Source organism: Uranotaenia lowii, chromosome 2 (assembly GCF_029784155.1).
Source record: "Uranotaenia lowii strain MFRU-FL chromosome 2, ASM2978415v1, whole genome shotgun sequence".
Lineage (NCBI taxonomy): Eukaryota > Metazoa > Arthropoda > Insecta > Diptera > Culicidae > Uranotaenia > Uranotaenia lowii.
This window is the reverse complement of record NC_073692.1, coordinates 432214742-432238906: the sequence shown is the minus strand read 5'-3', so window position 1 is coordinate 432238906 and position 24165 is coordinate 432214742. Positions and strand designations below refer to the sequence as shown.

General features: G+C 36.6%; 4 protein-coding genes across 4 annotated transcripts; 2 read left to right on the top strand and 2 right to left on the bottom strand.

The window, feature by feature from the left end:
* The first annotated feature begins 278 nt into the window (after positions 1 to 278).
* LOC129748440 (pickpocket protein 28-like) lies at positions 279 to 14747 on the top strand. Its single transcript, XM_055743066.1, has 5 exons — positions 279 to 313; positions 4463 to 5156; positions 13112 to 13272; positions 13407 to 13775; positions 13834 to 14747. The coding sequence occupies exons 1-5, from the start codon at positions 291 to 293 to the stop codon at positions 14111 to 14113; spliced, it is 1527 nt and encodes a 508-aa protein (XP_055599041.1). The 5' UTR covers positions 279 to 290; the 3' UTR covers positions 14114 to 14747.
* Positions 14748 to 15574: 827 nt separating this feature from the next.
* On the top strand, positions 15575 to 17409 carry LOC129743528 (apical junction molecule-like). Its single transcript, XM_055735566.1, has 6 exons — positions 15575 to 15623; positions 15831 to 15931; positions 16075 to 16212; positions 16255 to 16662; positions 16707 to 16941; positions 17036 to 17409. Exons 1-6 carry the CDS (start codon positions 15575 to 15577, stop codon positions 17407 to 17409), a joined length of 1305 nt encoding a protein of 434 aa, XP_055591541.1.
* Positions 17410 to 17665: 256 nt separating this feature from the next.
* LOC129743527 (uncharacterized) lies at positions 17666 to 18270 on the bottom strand. The gene is made up of 2 exons (XM_055735565.1): positions 18122 to 18270; positions 17666 to 17843 (listed from the first exon to the last, which is right to left on the bottom strand). Exons 1-2 carry the CDS (start codon positions 18268 to 18270, stop codon positions 17666 to 17668), a joined length of 327 nt encoding a protein of 108 aa, XP_055591540.1.
* A 2837-nt stretch (positions 18271 to 21107) lies between these two features.
* On the bottom strand, positions 21108 to 22527 carry LOC129748444 (enhancer of split mgamma protein-like). The gene has a single exon (XM_055743070.1). It carries the CDS (start codon positions 22226 to 22228, stop codon positions 21539 to 21541), a length of 690 nt encoding a protein of 229 aa, XP_055599045.1. The 5' UTR covers positions 22229 to 22527; the 3' UTR covers positions 21108 to 21538.
* Positions 22528 to 24165: the final 1638 nt, after the last annotated feature.

Sequence of the window (24165 nt, the reverse complement as noted above, 5' to 3'; positions counted from 1 at the left end):
TGTTGAGTGCTAAGCACAACTGTGTTCTTCTCGACACGACACAACTGGGAACTGTGTCGTGTTGATTTGATGCAGCACAACACAATTGAAGTGCTGTGCCAAACCGAAGTGTCGCACACGAAAATTTATGTGTCAGCACTCCAGGATTTGTGTTGCACGATATGTACTGTGCTGTGTTTGTGTTTTTTGTCGGTCCCTGGTTAAAACGGCGAACTACTTTTATTGATATTTTTCACTTGCACCCTTCTGATCCCAAGAATGACACATGCACCCTTCTGACTCCAAACAATATGATAGCATCCTTTTGGAACAGGTATGTAACGAGTCGTTTCAGTATGATACACATTCACACATTTAATTTTCTGCGTTTTCGGGCTTCAAATTTCTATGCAACTCATAATGAACGAGGTTTGCAAGTTCCACTATCCTAATCCCCAGAATTTGTTGAAAACTTTCAATCTCTCTTTTTCCTTAATGGATACACAAGAATACCTGCATATGTATTCATTCATTGGAATCAACTGTTTAGTTTTTCTGGTAGAACCAACGTACGCTTCCCCTTGGTTTCGTAGCTTTTTTTTTTCGCAAGATGAGTTTCCAGACTGCCTGATTTCGTTGGCGTTTTTGGGGTCTTGATGAATGGCCAGTTGACTCTCCAGGAATGGACTCATTCTTGCTAGCAACTGCAGCAGCAGCAACTTCTGATTCTCCAGAAGAACCGTGGATGTTTAATTTTTCTTTTTTTGGTCTAATTATACCAGGCCTCTTTCCTAAATAGTTATGTAAATATTCCTTAAAAGACTTAATGTAATTTTTTATAAACTACCTGTCGCAACGACTCATCTGAACTTTTCGAAGTTTCATTTTGTTCCGTGGGATAGTATGTGACATCATGATCATAGCCTGTCGAAAAATCTGAATCCTCTGTGCTTTCATCCGAGAGATTTTTCTTAGATATATTTGCCAAAAAATTATTGTTAAGTGCGTTTCGTGTTTGCCTTTTATCATTATTAGCATTAGCTAAATTTGCCAAAAAAAATATATTTTAGTTTTTTTTTGTATACATAGCAATGAGATTTTCATGCCGATGAAGTTACACCTGAATCTATTTTCATCACTTCTCTATCTGGGGACTTTGGATTATCCTGGTCTGAACCAGTAGAAAATCCTAGTCGGAGCTAGATGATTTTGTTTTCAACTGACAAAAATGTATACGTTCTAATGAAATCAGCCTAAAAGTATAATCCCTTGGTGTCAGAAGGGTGCAAGTGCACTTGCACCCTTCTGACACCAAACGAAACAGTATTTTCATTAACACGTTTTTTTATAAATAGCTTAAAAATATCGAAATAATTTTTCTTTTGACCTGTGTCTTCTACAGAATGTTAATCTATACTTTAACTATCCAAAAAACAGTTTATCTCAGTTTTGATAAAAATTCACTTGCACCCCTCTGATCCTAAGTGCCTCAATTTTGAAAACAGTTCTGCATTCTTCTGCATGATTTTCATTGAATAATATCAGGTTTTGCTCGAATAATGGCTGGATTTTGAGGAAAATTTTGAAATTAAAGTCTCTGGTTTTAACCTAAGGTTGCCAGAATTTTGTCCACTCCCATCCGGGCCTAGCAATTCCGGGAATTTTTTCAAAAAAACCTGGCAAAATACGGGCATGGATTTCAATTTTTCAAATCCAAAAACCGGGCAAAAGCCGGGCAAAATTTAGGTGTTATTATATGAAAAAGCAAAGAAAAAATGCAAAAAAAAATGAAATTAATATTTTATTAATGTAATTGCAGACTTCCAAAAACTTTTTGAAACACTTAAATATTTAAAGGTTTTTAAAAGTAAATCAGCGAAATATTTTTAAACAACCGTTGAAAATTTCCATACCGTTAATCGATTTTGCTGAAACTTACTCAAAAACTTTGATTTTTTTTTGTTTCTTTGTGAAAATTGTGAAAAAATCCGGGCAATATCCGGACTTTTTTCACGATATCCGGGCAACCGGGCCGGACCGGACTTTCTCGGAATTTTGCATCAAATATCCGGGCAAACTCGGATAAAACCGGGCAATCTGGCAAGCTTAGGATACGTATTATGAACTAAATTAATCAAACTTTTATGTTGTCATAGAACTAGTACTGAATTTTCAAGTGAAAATTCAGCTTAAAATATATTTTATTGGTTTGTTGTTTAACATTATTTAAATTGCGGACTTTTCAAACACAAAGTTTCAAACTAAAATCTTAAATTTATGCCACGTAAAAAAGAGTTGATATCTCTTATAACATATTTGATACATTTCACCAATGCTTAAAATGGTTATGCGAGTGAGTAAAAATAATTAGCTTTGAATTTGCTGTTTTGATTCAATTTATAACTTCATAAAAAAATTGAAAGCTATTTACTAGGACTTATTTTCGAAAGTAAGGAAAAAAATAAATAATTAAAATCTGAATAAATAGATAAAACCTGCACATTTTTTCCTTTCTTTATGTATGCATATAGTTCAAGCAAAAATTGTTTAGGAAAAAAAATGTTTCCTAAAATCATTTAAATTCCTCTATTTTACAAACAGAATTCTTCTATAACTTTTTTCGCAGAAGTTACGCAGAAGAATACTTGCGGTCTTAAGAGAAGTTGATAATTGGTTAAAAGCCTTTATTTTAAATTTTTAAGGTTTTTTTTTAAAAAAAGGAGAAAATTCTTAAACGATTTTTTTTATTTACCAAAGGAATTTAAAAAGTTAAAGCTGATAGGGAAAAAACCAATTGCATTTTTGGATTCAGGGCAATTTTTTGTACCTTGGAAAAATGAGAGTTTTGTGGCCTCGTGTAATTTATCGAAGCTCTTGAATGTGAATGAAAAGTTGAGCATTGAGAAAGACAAGAAAAAAAATGAGTTGAGGCTGGAGTTGGTTTCTTGAAGATATTTCAGTTGGGTGAAATTTTAGCTGCATCCCACTTGCACTAATGCAAAACCATCACCCAAATTCGGCTGCGCTTCCATCGCCTATTGTGAGTATTGAACACCTGTCACATGGCTTTCAACTTGTTGATGTGCAAAATAAGTTGAATTAAAATTCTGAACTTATTCAGTTACACCTCCTTTTAAAAACCCATTCTTAAAGCAGGGTTTTTGTGTGATAAAATTGAGTTAAAATTACAATTCTAAACTTACTAAAAATACAAGTTCCTATTCACGAAGATCATATTGTGCCGTAAAATGAAATTTCTTCTGCCTGAAGTGATTTGGGACTAAATTCCACCAGAGGCGAGCCAATTTTCCGACACGTTTGTTTACACTTTTTTTAACAAAATATACTTAATGGTTCTTTTAAGTGAAAACGTGCATGTAGCAAATCATCTACAATATTCCAGTTGAATTTTGCTCTTGCCAACTATAAAAACCTCTGATGTTTGCCCAACAGACCTCTTGTTTATGTGAGTAGCAAGAGCTCATCTATTTATTTTTTGAAGCTGTGGAAAAAAAACTCGCATGTTGTCAAAATGTCAACGCCTTCATTGATCCCAGGAACTTTAGCATGGAAATGACTGATTTGGAGTATTCTGTCTATTTTCGCAACCACCAACAACCGTAGTCATTTTATACTGTGACCAATCCTTCTAGAAACCCACCTCTCAAAGGACAATAACCGGTGAATGGCCCACGCGGAGGAACATTCACGCAACCCGGCGCCCAAACAGAGTAGATGTAGTGTATGTGATAACATCGAGGATAACGATAGGTGTGGAGTTTTCCGTTCATTCATTCATTTATTTGTAGCTCAACTTTTGAGCGAATGAGACATTCAAATTCAGCTAGTTTCAGTTGAATAGTTTAACTTTTGAAATTTGCACACAACCAGCTGTTACCAATCGATCAAAACGGAGTTTGGTGTTGAAAGTTACTTCTGCTTGAACAAACCGATGTCCTGCTGAGGAGGTCCTCCTTTGGGAAATCGAACATCGAAACACGACAGGAGTCCACACACCCTTTATCACTCCCGTATGTTAATTTCGTTTTTCGACAGTCCATAAAACCGCGAATCGAAGTGATGCTCCAATTAGTTGTCCTAGGACTGCCGGATACGCGACTTAACTCAACTGCTGAAATAACGGTGAAAAAGTTACCTCACCCTCAATTGGATGGATTGATTAAGTGTGGATTAGCTTTTAAGAAGGATAAATAGAAAGTGCAAATGGATATGATGAATGCCATGATTCCAAGTGATTCTCGGTCTGTGAGCAATTTTGAGCTGAAGGCAATCAATGCGATTGATAATCGGAAAATTTGGCGTGGTTTGAAGAGTTTGTTTTTGGAATATTGTTCCAATAGTTCGATCCATGGGATTAAATATTTCGGATGTAAACGTCGTACTCTTTATGAAAAGTAATAGTGGAGCTACATATAGGATTGGATTCAAAGGATTAAAATCGTTCGTCTTTTCTCATTACTAGGATATGGTGGATTGTTACGTTTCTGATTTCGGTGTACGGATGTAGTCGTCTAATCCAGAATATCTACCGCAAATGGGATCAAACTCCGGTGATTGTCAGCTTTAACGAAAAAAGTACTCCGGTGTGGCAGATTCCTTTCCCGGCGGTTACGATTTGTCCAGAAACGAAGGCCAAGAGCAAATATCTTAATTTCACTTCCATGTATCACACCCTTATGAACGACACAGAAAAAGATGCCCTAGATGAGGACACCTTCAATCGAGTCCGAGCTGTGTCTCAAGTCTGTGATGCCCACATATTCTATAACATCGAGTTGAATCAGACCATCGATAGTGATTGTGTAGATTGGCTGAGGAATGTTTCGGTTTCGGCCAACGAGATGCTGATGTTCTGCAAGTGGAGAAACGATCCCATCTATTGTGATACAATTTTTACCGAGACGCTAACCGAGGAAGGACTCTGTTATACTTTCAACTCGCTTTCGGCAGAAGATTTGTTGAGGACTGAGGAACTTCACGATGACTATCCTTACGTTACGGAAAATCGGAGCTCCTATCACTGGACACCGGAAAGTGGCTATAAGGAGGACGCTGATATCGATACCTATCCGGTTCGTGTCCTGGGAGCAGGTGCCAGGGGCGGATTGAACATTTTGCTGAGGCTGTATGATTATGATTTGGATTATCTTTGTCGGGTAGGTAGAGTTTTGGCATTTTTTTCTCAAATAACCATCACAAATTTTCAAAATTTTATGGTTTTAAACTTTGACACTATTTCAAAAGAATTTTAAATGCATTTGACTAATTTTTTAGTTTTCAATCGAAAAACTAATTTAAGAGAATTCAAATTTTCACCAAATTCATCACTTTTTTTATGCATACATGGAAATTCTTTTTTGATAATTCATGTTGAAATATTTTTGTAACTTTTCGTTAAATATTTATAATTATAGGTTATATTTTTATGGATTAATTTTGATTTTAGCTTTTCACAATTGATTATTTGCATTTTCTTTAGAACGTATGTGCATTCTCTGTGCATCACAATTATAACGAAAGTTCACTTATCGATTGATGCACAAAATTCAGAACACAACTCTTTATACAAACATGAAGTTATTGATATCTCTTCAACCGGATCGAAACTTTTTTGTCTTTATTTAAGAGGTTTTCAGCCACAGGCTGGTTCACCTCTGTGGATCTAAACTTATATTATTTAAAACATGAAAATAGCGACGACCAGAAATCCAGCATCCACACACATTTTTCTATCACTAATGGTTGATTCCTCTTTCGCACGATCCGCCTAAGACAACAAAACACCAGATTTAAAAATTAAGAGCATCTTTTCAATTTCTATGCAAGTCATTTGGAAACAGAAGTCCCAAACGTTTGAAATTCATCAAATTTTCCATTCGCAAAATATAAACAAACGAGAAAAACGCGAAGTCGGAAAAAACGCGTCCATTCTCGAGCATGACTTGCTGCGATTTTCTTTTCTATATAATTCTATTTATTCTTTGATTAATGCAATAAATGGTGCCAAAATCATCCATGAAAAAAATAAGTTTAATTTAGTAAAATTCGATTTGCTTAACAAACTCCCCACAATGATTTGTCCATCTTTAAAATCCGCAAAATCCTAGAAAATTTCAGAAAACTAAGCAAAATTCCATTAAACTTGAAAGAAGTCCAAGAAAAAATAAAAAGGATTTATTATTTCAATCATTTTCGATAAATCACTGAACTTTTGTAAAAATTTACAAAATTTCATAAAGTTTGGAAAAATTTGTACTTACAATGTTTATTGAGTGGTATAAAGTAATGTTTTTCGAAAAAATGTTACATAATAAAAATATAACATTCAAAATAATTTTCAAAAAGATTGTTTTATGAAATTTATTGACTGACAACATTTGGAGAAATGTCATGTTAAAATTCGAATCCTTTAGATTTTATTCAATGCTCAATTTTGAGAAATTTATTGATAACATTTGGGGATATATCATGTTAAAATTCGAATCAAGTAGGTTTAGTTCAATATTCAATTTTGAGAAATTAAATGGTAAAAATATTCAGAAAAATGATTTGTGAATTTAATCTGGTGTTTTGTATGAAACTTTCTAAAATTTCGTCAAAATATGTCTTAAAGTTTTCTGAAATGTCTGAGATATTTATGAAATTTCATTTCTCTAGAACATACTTTAATTAACCATTTTATTCGTAGATTTTCGTTAAATTCTATTAAATTTCATCCAATAGTGATCATAAATGTCATAATGAAAATTATGTAACATTTATGCATCCCCACTTTTCAACAATCCCCTGTATTCTAGAAAATGTAAAATGTTCGTTAAATAAGGTAAAAACTTTATAAGGCAAGCGGTACTTTCATGATCTTAGCTGTCTTAGGACAACTACAAAATTTAAAAAAAAAATTGTTTATTACGTATATAAAATATTATATAGAATTAAAGTAATATTTAAATAATTTCTCGTAATATTATAGACACTTTTGCAAAAACTCACTAAATTTCAGAAAGCAAGGAAAATGAGAAAAAAATCCATGAGATTTGACCAAAATTGATTTTTTTTATAGTTTATTACAATCCTGTATTTTTTAAAACAATCGTAAGATGAGTTAAATTTGCTTGGTTGCGTGAAATTTTGGAATATTCGTTTGAATATTCGTAAAAACATTTATACAAATTATATGAATAAGTAAATTTTATAAAACTCCATAATTGCTATCGTATTACTAATACAAATTCGAAAGTTGTTAAGTTCGGTTAAATTTAGTGGCTTTCCGTTAAACTACGTTGAAATTTCATATATATTCACAAAAAATACGAAATAGGATAAAATTTCCAAAAATCCTTAATGAATTGTCAAAATTTGCGAAAATTTTGTGAATTTTATTAAAATTTTGTTGAACTTCACGATAACCAAGAAATTTTGTGCCCAGAACATTTCATAAATATTTGTAACAATTGTAAGACTACAAGTAAAATTTCGTTAATTCAATACAATCATAAAAGCTCAAAGGATATCTTAATGTGGAAAATCCTTAAACACTTAATAAAATGTTTTGAAATATTGCCTGTATTTTGTAAAACTACCTACTGATAACAAACCATTTCACAAATTTCCAAAAATGTGGGAAAATTAGTGATAATTTGATCAAATCAAGTAATTAGGCAGAATTTCCTGAATTGCGCAAACTTCTATGAAAGTGTATAGTATTCTGAAAAATTCTGGAAAAGTCTGATGAATTAGTTTTATTTCGAAAATATTTGTAATTATGAATGAATTTTGGAAGTATAATAACTTTCTTAAATTTTCGTACGAAATTAGCCTGATTTATATTTAATTAATAATGTATATAAAATTATAGTAATACTTCAATAATTTCTCGTAATATGTATTATAGAAAATTTTGCAAAAAATCAATAAATTTCATAAAGTAAGGAATAATTGGAAAAGTTTTATGAGATTCAACCAAATTTGAAGTTTTTTCAAAGTTGATTACAATTTGTTTATTTTTAAAACAATTGTAGGAAGGGTTAAATTTGATAGTTAACGTAAAATTTCGGAACATTTGTTTGAATATTCGTAAAAACATTTAAAAATTCCATATAACTAAAAAAATAAATATCATAAAATTCTAGAATATTTTTCATCAAACTTATTAAAATTCGAAAGTTATGAATTTTGATAAAATTTAATGATTTCCCATTAAACTACATCAAATTTCATGTATTTTCACAAAAAAATGCTAAATTGAAAAAAATCGTTAAGAGAACTTTTAAATTTGCGAAAGTTTTGTTGATTTAATTTAAATTTTGTTGAACTTGAAAAAAAACAAAGAAATTCTGTATCGCATAACTTTTTATAAATATGTTAAACAATTACTAGAAAAGTTAAGTTAATTCGATACAATCAAAAAATTTCAAAAGGTGTGTAGATGTGAAAAATCCAAAACAAACAAAAAACACTTTATATTAAGTTATGAAATTTTTTATTTTTATTTGTAAAACTGCCTTCCAATTTCACACCATTTCACTAATTTTCAAAAGTGTGTAAAAAATAGTAATAATTTGAAAATTTTCAAAAAAATAATTGTTGACCCCTCAAATAACTAGGCAGAATTTCCTGGATTCCGTAAGCTTCTATGAAAGTCTGTAATATTTCAAGAAATTCTCATTTCGTAGATTTATCTCATTTCGCGAATATTTGTAACCATGAAACAATTTTGGTAATTCAATTACTATCTCCAATTTTCGTACAAATTTACTTATTTTCCTGACATTTCAATTGTAGATTGAAAATTTTGATTTGAATTTGAATAATTTTGAAAATATAATGAATATTTTCTCATGTTAATTTTTTTTTTACTTTTGATACTTTGCCAAACTAAGTCAAAATATCACACAACTTCAGTAAATTTGGGAAAAAGTGAATTTGTAAGAATATTTAAAATCTAGTAATTTCAAAATTATCAAAAATTTGATAAACTAAAAAAAATATTGTAGTTTTGTAAGCGTTTTTTTTTTAAGTTTACAAAAGTAAACTTCGTGAAAAGATTGCGAAATTTGTTAATATACTAATGCATTTCGCCAAAATTTGAAATAAAAGGTAAAATTTTGAACATTTTTTGGAATTTTCTCATAGTTTCGTAAACTTTGAATAATTTTATCTTTTTTTGCGCAAACTTTCGATGCTATAGCATAAAGATAAAGAATCCTATAAAATATCTAAAATTTCATGAATTTTTGTATGATTGTTGGGCATTCTGCATTTTAAGATTTTTCTCAAATTGGATAAGTTTTGGTTAATTTTCAAAAAAAAACCACAGAACTTCGGGAATAAATGTTCTTTAGGGCTTTGAAAAATAATTGTTTGATATTCCTATAAAAAAAATCGTTCAAAGCTTGTTAAAAAAATCCGATTAAAGTATTTCCACCATCTTAATGGCATTCGCGACTTTAAACCAAGATGGCAGTTGGCGGACAGTTTCTTGACAAACTTATCCGGAACAAATTTGTTCGATGCTCTTGGTCTCTAACCCACGGAAATCGGCTCAGGAAGCAGATGACTTGCCAACTGATCTGCATTACAATCAAGTGAATTTTATCAAATTAAAGTGTATCAAATAAAGTTTTGACCAATGATACGTAATCCGGGAAATTTCGTTCGTTTCGTAGAATTTAATTAAAGGTGTCTGAAAAATTCGCATAATTGAGAAAAAGTTATCTCATAGTTTTATTTCTTGAGAAATAAGAGATAATACTTATATCAGATACGATTAAAGATTTCAATTAATTTTCGCTACACTTGTATCATTGCTTTTGATAGTTTATTTGTTATTTTTTGTAAATAATTTAGTAACTTTTGTAAATTTTTGAAATTTTTTATTTTTTTTACAGAAATTTTAAATTTTTTTACATTTTGGGTAAATTTTCTTATTTTTTAAATTTTTGTAAATTTTTGAAAATTTTTGTAATTTATTGTAATTTTTTCTAAATTTTTGTAAATTTTTGTAAATTTTTGTAAATTTTTGTAAATTTTTGTAAATTTTTGTAAATTTTTGTAAATTTTTGTAAATTTTTGTAAATTTTTGTAAATTTTTGTTAATTTTTGTAAATTTTTGTAAATTTTTGTAATTTTTTGTAAATTTTTGTAAATTTTTGTAATTTTTTGTAAATTTTTGTAAATTTTTGTAAATTTTTGTAAATTTTTGTAAATTTTTGTAAATTTTTGTAAATTTTTGTAAATTTTGGTAAATTTTTGTAAATTTTTGTAAATTTTTGTAAATTTTTGTAAATTTTTGTAAATTTTTGTAAATTTTTGTAATTTTTGTAAATTTTTGTAAATTTTTGTAAATTTTTGTGAACTTTTGTAAATTTTTGTAAATTTTTGTAAATTTTTGTAAATTTTTGTAAATTTTTGTAAATTTTTGTAAATTTTTGTAAATTTTTGTAAATTTTTGTAAATTTTTGTAAATTTTTGTAAATTTTTGTAAATTTTTGTAAATTTTTGTAAATTTTTATAAAATTTTTTGTAAATTTTTGTAAATTTTTGTAAATTTTTGTAATTTTTTGTAAATTTTTGTAAATTTTTGTAAATTTTTGTAAATTTTTGTAAATTTTTGTAAATTTTTGTAAATTTTTGTAAATTTTTGTAAATTTTTGTAAATTTTTGTAAATTTTTGTAAATTTTTGTAAATTTTTGTAAATTTTTGTAAATTTTTGTAAATTTTTGTAAATTTTTGTAAATTTTTGTAAATTTTTGTAAATTTTTGTAAATTTTTGTAAATTTTTGAAAATTTTTGTAAATTTTTGTAAATTTTTGTAAATTTTTGTAAATTTTTGTAAATTTTTGTAAATTTTTGTAAATTTTTGTAATTTTTTGTAAATTTTTGTAAAGTTTTGTAAATCTTTGTAAGATTCTGTAAATTTTTGTGAACTTTTGTAAATTTTTGTAAAATTCTGTGAATTTTTGTAAACTTTTGTAAATTTTTGTTATTTTTTGAAAAATTTTGTAAATTTTTGTAAATTTTTGTAAATTTTTGTAAATTTGTGTAAACTTTTATAAATTTTTGTCAATTTTTGTACATTTTTGTAATTTTTTGTACATTTTGAAAATTTTTGTAAAATTTTGTAAATTTTTATTAATTTTTGTTATTTTTGTAAATTTTTGTAAATTTTTGTTAATTTTTGTTAATTTTTGTTAATTATTGTAAAATTTTTGACATTTTTTGTAAATTTTGGTAAATTTTTGTAAACTTTCGATATTTATAAAAAAAGTTGAATTTTGTAAATTTTCGTTAATTTTTAAAATTTTTTGTTAATTTTGGTGTAATTATTTAAATTATTCTAAATTTTTGTTAACTTCTATAAATTTTTGTAAATTTATGTGAATTTTTTTTTATTTTTGTAAATTTTTGTTAATTTTTGTAAATTTTTGTAAATTTTTGTAAATTTTTGTAAATTTTTGTAAATTTTTGTAAATTTTTGTAATTTTTTTTAAATTTTTGTAAATTTTTGGTAAGTTTTTGAAATTTTTTGTAAATTTTTGTAAATTTTTGTAAATTTTTGTCAATTTTTGTAAATTTTTGTAAATTTTTGTAAATTTTTGTAAATTTTTGTAATTTTTTGTAAATTTTTGTAAATTTTTGTAAAGTTTTTTAATTTTTTGTAAATTTTTGTAAATTTTTGTAAATTTTTGTAAATTTTTGTAAATTTTTGTAAATTTTTGTAAATTTTTGTAAATTTTTGTAAATTTTTGTAAATTTTTGTAAATTTTTGTAAATTTTTGTAAATTTTTGTAAATTTTTGTAAATTTTTGTAAATTTTTGTAAATTTTTGTAAATTTTTGTAAATTTTTGTAAATTTTTGTAAATTTTTGTAAATTTTTGTAAATTTTTGTAAATTTTTGTAAATTTTTGTAAATTTTTGTAAATTTTTGTAAATTTTTGTAAATTTTTGTAAATTTTTGTAATTTTTTGTAAATTTTTGTAAATATTTGTAAATTTTTGTAAATTTTTGTAAATTTTTGTAAATTTTTGTAAATTTTTGTAAATTTTTGTAAATTTTTGTAAATTTTTGTAAATTTTTGTAAATTTTTGTAAATTTTTGTAAATTTTTGTAAATTTTTGTAAATTTTTGTAAATTTTTGTAAATTTTTGTAAATTTTTGTAAATTTTTGTAAATTTTTGTAAATTTTTGTAAATTTTTGTAAATTTTTGTAAATTTTTGTAAATTTTTGTAAATTTTTGTAAATTTTTGTAAATTTTTGTAAATTTTTGTAAATTTTTGTAAATTTTTGTAATTTTTGTAAATTTTTGTAAATTTTTGTAAATTATTGTAAACTTTTGTAAATTTTTGTAAATTTTTTGTAAATTTTTGTAAATTTTTGTAAATTTTTGTAAATTTTTGTAAATTTTTATAAATTTTTGTAAATTTTTGTAAATTTTTGTAAATTTTTGTAAATTTTTGTAAATTTTTGTAAATTTTTGTAAATTTTTGTAAATTTTTGTAAGTTTTTGTAAATTTTTGTTGATTTTGGTTAATTTTTGTTGATTTTTGATAATTTTTGTTTATTTTTGTTAATTTTGGCTAATTTTTGTTATTTTTGTTAATTTTTGTTAATTTTTGTTAATTTTTTCTAATTCTTGTTAATTTTTGTTAATTTTTGGTTATGTTTGTAAATTTTTGTATTTTTTTTTAAATTTTTGTTAATTTTTTTTAATTTTTGTTAAATTTTGTTAGTTTTTGTTATTTTTTTGTTAATATTATTTATTTTTTGTAAATTTTTGTTAATTTTTGTTAGTTTTTGTTAATTCTTGTTAATTTTTATTAATTTTTGTTAATTTTTGTAAAGTTTTGTATTTTTTTTGTAAATTTTTGTAAATTTTTGTGAATGTTTTTATTTTTTTAATTTGTGTAGATTTTTATAAATTTTTGTTGATTTTTTTAAATTTTTGTAGAATTTTGTGAATTTTTGAAAATATTTGTTGTTTTTTTGTAAATTTTTGTAATTTTTTGAAATTTTTGTAATTTTTTTTCTTAAAAATTCTAAATTACTTTTTGGATGATTGCTATTTGTAAGTTCACTAAATATAATTTTCATATTTTCATCATTTTAACAGGGTCCCGTGCAAGGTTTCAAAATCCTCCTCCACCCGTCGGGCGAATATCCGCAGGTCTCTAAACAATACTTCCGGGTCCCACTGCACCAGGAAGTGATTATCTCCGTTAAGCCACAAATGATTACCACCTCGGAGGGTTTGCGTGATTACGCCCCCCATCGGTAAGAGGGCAAAGATGCGGGTCTTAATCTGCGCTAAGCGATTAACACGCTCCATACCAACTAAAGTTCAGCATACTCACATTGTGTTTCTCTGTTTTTTTTTTCTTTTTTTTTTGCTGCTAATTTTTCGCAAGCCGCCAATGTTACTTCCATCACGAGCGCCATCTGAAATACTTCCAAGTCTACACGCAACAAAACTGTGAACTGGAGTGCATCACCAACTACACGCTCAGATCGTGCGGGTGTGTCAAGTTTTCGATGCCACGGGAACCGGAGACGGCCATTTGTGGGGCGAGCAAGATCCAGTGCTACAACGAGGCGGAAGATGAGCTGCTAAGTCAGGACGTTAAGTACAGCGTCGACAAGAGCTTCGATTTTCGAGCCAAATGTGACTGTCTGCCGGCTTGTACTTCTGTTCAGTACGATGCCGAAATATCGCAGGCCGATTTCAACTGGGAGCAGCTGTTTCTGGCCTACAAGAGTCCGCTGCTGGAATTTCCGGGGTAAGGTGGCGCGCCGTCCGTTTTTTTCGTGTAAATTTAAATCAATCTTCAATTGCAGGATTCAATTGGGTCGTCTGACGATTTACTTCAAGGAAGCCCAATTTATAACTTCGAAACGAAGTGAGCTTTATGGCATCACAGATTTCTTGGCCAACTGCGGTGGCTTACTCGGGCTGTTTATGGGCGTTAGCCTACTGAGTCTGGCGGAAATTATCTACTTCTGCTCGATCCGTCCGTTTACCATCCTGCGATCGTATCGGCTGAAGGCCGCCTCCCATGGACCTGTGATGTCCATCAAACCACCGATCTTTGAAATCGATAAACCAAAAGATAGTTAAATAAGCAATTTTACAGAATATTATATCCTCATTGACTAGTCTTCAGATGTCAGAATTTTCTAATAGATGTCTTCAAATAAATTAAAATCATTAAATCAAGTGATCACACCAATCGGAAACCAAAGAACTTTACTTAGTAACCAGTTATGTTATGATGATCAATTAATAAAACTACTCTTAATAAACTAGTTTTTAAGTGAACAAAGATGCCTTCTATGGGATACTTTGAAAAGAAGTAATGAAATAAGAAACAAAACGAATCACAAGCTTTCGGAAAGGCACTAAGAGGAATATATCTATTTCAGCTGAATTTCTATTGCATCTTTATTTAATAAATAGCGAGGACAAATGACCCAAAAGGCATAAAATAAACATCATTCGTTTTCTGAGTTCTAAATATTTTTTTTTACGATAATGCTTGAAGACTCTTCAAATCAAGATTTCATATAATGAAAAAATAATCCAGCCGAGAAAATCAGCACAGAATGTCCAATGCTGAATTCAAATTTTTATTGGTTTTCACCTCACTTTACTTTTGAGAATGGCAAATTAAAATTTGTAAAACAATTCAAAAGCGTTATCAGTTAAAATGCTTTTCAGTCTTCAACTAAGTTATTAGAAATCATTATAAATATTAAGGCAGAACTAAAATTTTGCTATGAGTCATGATTCATTCCGATAGAAAAATAACGAAATCTTCCGCAATTCGCTTCAATATGATGCAATGCAAGCAACGGAATCCATCGACTTGTTCCCGTTCTTCACAGCATCGAAATCTTCCCACTGCAAGGACTAACTTGAAAATTCTTCCCCTCCGCCTATCGAACATGTGCCGTGATTCATGCGCTCTGGCATCTTCTCCGTTTCATCAAAAGCAGCAGCAGCAGCATCCCAGTCACATGGCCAAACACGCGCAGACAACTTGCTCCCAAAAACGGCCAAAAATTTAACCCCTTCTGTTGTCAACTTCCTTCTCGGCCGGCATACCTTCAATCTACGAAAATTCCCTTTGTTATATTCTGTTCTGCTGATCGGCCAATCCTTATTGTGTGGCGGTGAGGAGATCACCATCAACAACATTTGCAGCAGCAGTAACAGCACTTTTAGGGCCGCCGCCATGAATGACTCACGAAGCACCAGAAAAAAAAACTCAAGGAAGACCGAAGAAATCAAAGCCCGGTGAAAAAAAAAAGGGGTGAATCCAAAAAGTTGCCGTTGTATCTTACCCAAAAAGGGGACCCAGCAACAACAACATCTTCTCGATTTGAAATTGCGCATCCGGTCCCACCAATAATCTCATCGGGAGAAGCGCAATTTGAGAAGGGTAGCAAAAATTTTCGGGGTTTTTTTTACCTCTCACATGTTATTCAAAGAAAATTCCCCTGTATGGGAAGAAGCGCGCAAAACCGAAGGTCCGGCACGATCCAGCAGTGTTTAATTGGGAAAAAAAGAATAACAAGCATGTTTAACAGTGGAATTTTTCTCACTCGATTCGATGGAAGACCAGAAGGTTCATAAAACGTAATAGATTTTTTCTCTGAAAACAATTCTTAACAATAGGTTTTAAATAATCTGGGGAAAAAATTCAGAAAACATTATACAAATTTGTTACGGAAATAGCTGTCAAGCCCTAAAGGCAGGCATCAGAAAGTCAGGACGTGTTAGGCCGTGGATCGTCTGACAGTAAACCGTCAGGCCATTAACCATTACACCGTAGACCGTCAGGCCGTTGGTCGTCAGGCCGTTGGTCGTCAGGCCGTTGGTCGTCAGGCCGTTGGTCGTCAGGCCGTAAGTCGTCAGGCCGTAGGTAATCAGACCGTAGGTCGTCAGGCAGTACGTCGTCAGGCCGGCCTTAGATCTTCAGGCCGTGAACCGTTAAGTCGTAGGTCGTTAGGCTGTAGACCATCAGACGGAAGATCGTCAGGCCATTAACCGTTACACCGTAGACCGTCACGCAATAGACCGTCAGGCCGAAGACCGTAGACCGTCAGGCCGTCGACCGTCAGGCCGTAGACCGTCTTGCCATAGACCGTCAGGCCGTAAACCGTCAGGCCGTAAACCGTCAGGCCGTAGACTGTCAGGCCGTAGACCGTCAGGCCGTAGACCGTCAGATCGTCGACCGTTAGGCTGTAAACCGTCAGGCGGAAGATAGTCAGGCCGAAGACCGTCAAGCCATAGACCGTCAGGCCGTAGACCGTCAGGCCGTAGACCGTCAGGCCGTAGATCGTCAGGCCGAAAACCGTTACGCCGTAGACCGTCAGGCCCTAGACCGTCAGGCCCTAGACCGTCAGGCCCTAGACCGTCACGCCGTAGACCGTCAGGCCGTAGAACGTCAGGCCGTAGACCGTCAGGCCGTAGACCGTCAGGCCGTAGATTGTCAGGCCGAAGACCGTCACGCCGTAGACCGTCAGGCCCTAGACCGTCAGGCCCTAGACCGTCAGACCCTAGACCGTCAGGCCCTAGACCGTCAGGCCGTAGACCGTCAGGCCGTAGAACGTCAGGTCGTAGACCGTCAGGCCCTAGAACGTCAGGCCATAGACCGTCAGACCGTAGTCCGTCAGATCGTAGACCGTGTAGACCGTCAGACCGTCAGATCATAGACCGTAATAATAAAGACCATCAGGCCGTAGACCGTCACGCCGTAGACCGTCACGCCGTAGACCGTCAGGCCCTAGACCGTCAGGCCGTAGACCGTCAGGACCTAGACCGTCACGCCCTAGACCGTCACGCCCTAGACCGTCAGGCCGTAGACCGTCAGGCCGTAGAACGTCAGGTCGTAGAACGTCAGGCCCTAGACCGTCAGGCCGTAGACCGTCAGATCGTCGACCGTTAGGCTGTAAACCGTCAGGCGGAAGATAGTCAGGCCGAAGACCGTCAAGCCGTAGACCGTCAGGCCGTAGACCGTCAGGCCGTAACCGTCAGGCCGTAGATCGTCAGGCCGAGACCGTTACGCCGTAGACCGTCAGGCCCTAGACCGTCAGGCCCTAGACCGTCACGCCGTAGACCGTCAGGCCGTAGAACGTCAGGCCGTAGACCGTCAGGCCGTAGACCGTCAGGCCGTAGATCGTCAGGCCAAAGACCGTCCCACCGTAGACCGTCAGGCGGTAGACCGTCAGGCCCTAGACCGTCAGGCCCTAGACCGTCAGGCCGTAGACCGTCAGGCCCTAGACCGTCACGCCCTAGACCGTCAGGCCGTAGATCGTCAGGCCGAAGACCGTCACGTCGTAGACCGTCAGGCCATAGACCGTCAGGCCGTAGACCGTCAGGCCGTAGATCGTCAGGCCGTCAAGCCGTAGAACGTCAGGCCCTAGACCGTCAGGCCGTAGACCGTCAGGCCGTAGACCGTCACGCCGTAGACCGTCAGGCCGTAGACCGTCAGGCCGTAGACCGTCACGCTGTAGACCGTCAGGCCGTAGATCGTCAAGCCGTAGATCGTCAGGCCATAGACCGTCAGGCCGTAGATCTTCATTCCGTAGACCTTTAGGTCAGACCATAGGCCATAAACCGTCAGGCCGTAGACCATCACGCCGTAGACCATCACGCCGTAGACCGTCAGGCCGTCAAGCCGTAGAACGTCAGGCTGAAGAATTTCAGGCCGTAGACCATCAGGCTGTAGACCATCAGGCCGTAGACCGTCACGCCGTAGACCGTCAGGCCGTCGACCGTTAGGCCAAAGATCGTTAGTCCGTAAATCGTCAGGCCGAACACCGTCAGGCCGAAGACAGAGGGTCTTCAGGCCGAGGATCTTCAGGCCAAGGGTCCTCAGGTCGAGGGTCTTCGAACCAAGAATCTTCAGGCAGAGGGTCTTCAGGCCGAGGGTCTTCAGGCCGATGGTCTTCAGGCCGAGGGTCTTCAGGCCGAGGGTCTTCAGGCCGAGGGTCTTCAGGCCGAGGGTCTTCAGGCCGAGCGTCTCCAGGCCGAGGATCTCCAGGCCGAGGATCTCCAGGCCAAGGGTCTTCTGGACGAGGTTCTACAGGCCGAGGGTCTCCAGGTCAAGGGTCTTCAGGCCGAAGGTCTCCGACACCGGGGATCTTCGTGCCTGAGGTGTTGAGGCCGAGGGTTTTCAGACCGAGGGTTTTCAGCCCGAAGGTCTCTTGGCCGAGGGTCTCCAGGCTGAGGGTCTCCAGGTTGAGGGTTTCCAGGCCAAGGGTCTCCATGCCGAAGGTCTTCAGGCCGGGGGTCTCCAAACCGAGGATCTTCGTACCAAGAATCTTCGTACCGAGGATCTTCGTACCGAGGGTGTTCAGGCCGAGGGTCTCTAGGCCGAGAGTCTTCAGGCCGAGGGTCTTCAGGCCTAGGGTCTCCAAACCGAGGATCTTTGTACCAAGGGTATTCAGGCCAAGGGTCTACAGGCCAAGGGTCTCCAGGCCGAGGATTTCCAGGCCGGGGATCTCCAGGCCGAGGATCTCCAGGCCGAGAGTCTTCTGGACGAGGTTCTACAGGCCGAGGGTCTCCAGGCCGAGGGTTTTAAGGCCGAAGGTCTCTAGGCCGAGGGTCTCCAGGCTGAGGGTCTCCAGGTTGAGGGTCTCCAGGCCAAGGGTCTCCAGGCCGAAGGTCTTCAGGCCGGGGGTCTCCAAACCGAGGATCATCGTACCAAGAATCTTCGTACCGAGGGTGTTCAGGCCGAGGGTCTCCAGGCCGAGAGTCTTCAGGCCGAGGGTCTTCAGGCCGAGGGTCTTCAGGCCGAGGGTCTTCAGGCCGAGGGTCTTCAGGCCGAGGGTCTCCAAACCGGGTCTTCAGGCCAAGGGTCTTCGTGCCGAGGGTGTTCAGGCCAAGGGTCTCCAGGCCGAAAGTCTTCAGGCCGAGGGTCTCCAAACCTAGGATCTTCGTGCCAAGGATATTCAGGCCGAGAGTCTCCAAACCGAGGATCTTCGTGCCAAGGGTATTCAGGCCGAGGGTCTCCAGGCCAAGGGTCTTCGAGGCCAAGTGTCTTCAGGCCAAGGGTCTTCGGGCCAAGGGTCTTCAGGCCAAGGGTCTTCAGGCCAAGGGTCTTCAGGCCGAGGGTCTTCATGCCGAGGATTTTTAGGCCAAGAGTTTTTAGGCCGAGAGTAATTTAAACCGAGTCTAAGTAGACTAAAAATCATTAGGCTTAGGATCACTAAACGGGAGATCATTGAGCATAAGGTCACAAGGTCAAAGTCGCTTGACCTTGAATCTCTCTGAAAAAAACACTAGATCAAGGATCAATAAAACTGAGAATCGCAAAATCTTGCTGGTATTCTTTAGGCCATTGATTGTTTAATAATCGACCTTCAAAAACTCCACTGTGTTCATCGGGTTAACAGCGTTCTGCATTCTTCCTCGCTTAACGACATTGACAATCGACGAGTGACGAAGATGAGCGAGCCGTCAATGTTTTGTTATGCGCAATATATATCAGTCCTATCACGTACAAACTTCTCCCCTCGTCTTTCTCAAATAAGTTATTCGATTTTTTTTTGTTACAAATCGACCTAAAATCATGGCTGGGTATGGAATAAGAACGCACGCTTCATGCAACGTGATCCTGGTCAATTTAATGCTGCCGAAACCATCACGCGCTGCAGTAACATGCTTCGGCATTTAAGTTACCTTACAAAGCTGGGTCTTAATTAGAATGGTGAAAGCTTTCATTTGTGAAAACCAAATTCATTGTTTGAAACAAGATCTAATTTGGAAATTTAGATGTTAAGTCAGGATAGAACACAGACTTTCATAGACTTGTGTAACGGGAAAAACATCAAATGTGAAATTTTTAAAAATTTGAACCTGCTGTTTCTAAGTCGGAAATGTTTTATGTTTCCCAAGAGTTAAGTTTTTATGATTTCTTTTTTTGAGAAAAATGATGAAATTATGATTTTTTATTGGTATTTCATCCCCAAAAAATTTGAAAAAAAAGATTGCAATATTTAATTTCAATTCAAATTGATATGCAAACTTTTGCTTTGCCATTAATTTCAAGTAATCATAACGTTTCAGTAAATCGAGTAATAAAAACGCTAAAATACGACGACAATCCATTAGGATGAGCTCACTTTGAACGTCCGCACTTATGAGAATGTCTTCAATTACACACATTCGCGACCGCGCCGTCACAGCAAGCCGAGCATGATCACGAGCAAGCGAACGAGGGAGAAAAAAAAACGACAACAAGCAATCAGTGAAAGAAGAAAACACCAACCTTCCACCCTTCTTCGAGCGACCACCACCCAACCCAACCCAAACGAAGAAGCATGGAACAGAAAAGCCATTGAGGCGGGGTGAGGGAACGAGCGCAACGCGACGCAATGGATCGACAAACAGTGGCTGGCTAGCAGGAAACAGGCAAGCGGAAAACGGAGACACGAAGAAGCGGAGCAGCATAAAAGCAGGACTTGCGGGTTCGGTTCAGTTGCTGCTTCGTTCGTTCGTTCCACACGTTGCTTCGGATCGTGGGAAAAAATATTTTTCTCATGGTTTGGAAAAATGCGAACAGCTTGCACACACATAGGATAGCAGGGCCTGCTGTGTGTATGCTGCTTTATTTTTTTGGTTAGTTGTTTTTCGTTTTCTTTTTTCCGACTTCTTCGTTGCGTCGATGGCCGTGCTTGCTACGTGAGAGAGTTTCGGTCGAATCAAGTCAGCCATGGCACATGTGCTTCTTGATTGCTGTTTTTTTGTTGTTGTTTTAAATGCTCTAGGTTGGCTTCGCTCGCATGCTTTGGTACGTGTTCTAATTGGAACTGATAATAATAACAACAATAACGAGTGTAGCGGAGGATGGCGGGTAGCTTCCGATGATCTAGCGAGCGTCGTGGTTATTGTTTTTGTTCTCGACTTTCTCCCGATACATTGTTGGGGGTGGTAGGTGGGTGGTTTTATTTCGATGAAAACGATACAAAATTGTAACTGTTTTGTTTTTTTCAATGAATACTCGGGCGTTTGAAGACAATTATCGACCTTATCAGAGAGAAAAAAGGGGAATTTTTCGGTAGTTTTTCGTTAGAGTGATAAGAGAATTGTTTAATTTTTTCAATTGATTGATTGTTTTATTTTTACAAAAATGTCATTTTTTGATTTTCTTGTTTTGCTTATAATCACAGAAACTGCACAAATTGTGCAATTTGTAAACAATCTACTGGCTACGTAAATCTTTCTCTGAGCTAAAATGCAGAAATAAAACAGATTTTTCTCAGCGAAAAAGTACTAACAAAAGTAATGCCTAAGACCTAACATAACTAAAGAACGATTAATATCACAAAAAACTCTCGCTCATTAACAGTAAAGAGTTTGAAAAAAAAGTTTTCCTATGTCCTATTAAAGCTATACCCATACGATTGATTGATAAAAATGCTTTTTGTTTTGCCTTTTTGTCTTGTTGTCTCTTGAGATCTCTGGATTGAGGAATTTGGTTGCGTTGATAAGTCTTTCACTGGTACCGATTCCAATTGGAGACGGATAGCGGAATTACCATGGCCGCCAAACGGATTCCTGGATCTTGAGCAGACCGGGAGTTTGCGAGTCGCCGTTGGAGGAGCACTCGCTTGGGTTTGGTGATGGGCTGTTGGAGTTGCCACTTCCGGAACGGTAAGACTGTGGGGTCAGTGGCATCTGATAGCTCTGGAGATCGGCGGCGGAAGTCGATGAGGTAGTTGAGAATGGGGAGATTGGCGGGCTCTGGATGTTCTGTTCGCAGTGGACGGACAGTGGCGAAACTTTGTCCATATCGTTAAGGCGATGGCCGAGGTGGGTCATCAGCTTTGTTCCCAACTTGATGTCGACTCCGGGAACCGAGGCTAGGCAGCGGGACACTTCGTTGGCGGCATGAGTGAATCCGGCACGGAAACGGTCAGCATCGATTACTGGATTGACGGTCAGGCGCTGTTGGCGGCGCAGTTTGTGCAGGTGACGGACGGTCAATTCCAGGATGTCGGCCTTCTCGAGCTTGGAGACATTTTCACCTTCCGACTGGAGGGCTGAAACCATCAGCTCCTTCAGCTCATCCAGGCAACGGTTAATCCGGGCACGACGTTTGCGTTCCAGCATCGGCTTCATCACTTTGCGGTACTGGTATGTCCGCGATAGTGGTTCCATCGAAGAAGGCTGTGCGATTTTGCCGCTCATTGCGGGCTCTGCAACCATGTTTGCGTACACCATTTTTTATGAATGTTCTGTGGTTTTGTTTTGTTTTTGGTAGATCACTTGTTGCTTGCGCACACTTGATTGTTTTTTTCAGAAAATGTCTTTTTGGTTTATCACTCTCTCTGTTTTCACTTTATCCTTGATTGCGAAATGTCACTTCTGGTTTGTTGTTATCCTTCAGTTGTTTTTATCCGAAAACACTGAACTGAACAATTCCGAAAGACGAGTGCGTCTTGTTGCGAATTGGTTAAAATTGTTTAAAACTGAGCGTACGTAGTGAACGGTACGAGAACGAGATGTGGAATGAGTCAAAATTGTACCGAGTCCCGCTTTTATACTCGGAGCAGGACCGAACGATTCGTGGGAACCTCGACTCAACAGTATTTCCCACACGAGTTTACCACCTGCAAATGTATATACGATCGTAACCATCTGTCGCTTTTATGTTTTCTCTCTCTCATACTCTCTTCGTGTTCTCCGTCCGCCTGCGTTCCTTGCTCGGCTGGCTGGCTGGCTGACTAGCATGCTTCGCGCGTTCTACCCGTCCTTTTGCTTCACCCCTCTTCACTTCGTCTTCGTCGTCCTCATCGCAAGCGCTTCCTATGCTTTCTCGCCACCCTTCCCTCTTCCAGGTTCTTGGACTCGTCGTCGATCCAGAAGGGAACCACTTCGAGGGCCCGGGTGTATAACGATTTTTTTTGTTTAACTTCTTTATTATATGAAAATATCAGTTTAACTTTTTTTTTTGCCTCGTCTTCTGCTTCTACCGTTGCTCGGGGTCCCGGGATCTAATATGACTAGTTTTTAACACATTGAAGCGTCTGAGCGCGCCTAGATCGATAGGGCACACCATTAGAGAGGCGAGCAACATGACCAGCAGCATAGTAGCATAGATCCCTCCTGATGAGCTCGTGACGGATTGGATGGGCTGATTGGGTCAGGGTGAGGCAGGAAGCAGGAGAACCCGGAGGTGCACAAGCATTGTAATCTCGTTCGGAAAACAAATGCCCGCGCGCTTAGCACACGTTATTTTTTCCGAAACTTTCTCACGCTCGGTTCCTTGGGGCTCAACTCGACTGCTGCTGCTGCTTCTTGTGCTGTTGTTGTTGATGATGCTTTTGTTGGTCCTGTGGTGTGGTGATGCTGATCGTCGGGTAATGGTTGTGGCTCGTTGGGTTGGCTGCCGGTTTCACTCGTTCGTTCGCTTGCTCGAGATCTATTTGGTCTGAGTTGTTGATTTTTATTCACTCTTCGTTCGCGTCTTCTTCGTCGTCGCATTCGTTCATTCCGCCACAACAGTCGCCGATTGCCTTTGCCGTTGGGCGATATTTGTGAATGTATTTCTTTTATTTGACGATCGGCGGCAAGCGAGGCTCACACTTTTGCCACGAGTTTTGGCCTCTGCCTGGACTGCTGCCTGGCGGCCCCCGGGTAAGATAACTCCGGTGGAATTTAACACGGCAGGGCGCGCGCATTATCATACACACCACACTCTATTGATATATCAATAAGTGGAAAGACCTTTTCCTAACCTAACGGAGGCCCCCCTTTTGGGATTCGATGCCCGTGGAGAGTGTGGTATTAATTCAAATGAGGCCTCCTTCTGGTGGAGCACGGCGCAGCATCCCATTAATAGGACAAATTGAATACAAAGTCCCAATAACCGGTTATAAGCCAGGCCAAGTTTGCCTCAAGGGGCGCTTCGCAAATCTCGGCTCACTTGGCATCATAAGCGCGAGATAATCGCCTTCTCCTCCCACGGCGCGTCGTCGCTCGGATTCATGTGGTGGAGATTGAGCAACAGCGCCATTTTGGCACGAGCTAAACCCCGGCCGGAGTACTCCCGTGGCTACTACTATGCCACTTAGTAATGGCGGCGAGTTGGCCGGATACTCGATGACTCGATACACATATTATATTGGCCATAATGGCACGTCGTCGTCGTTGTCGAC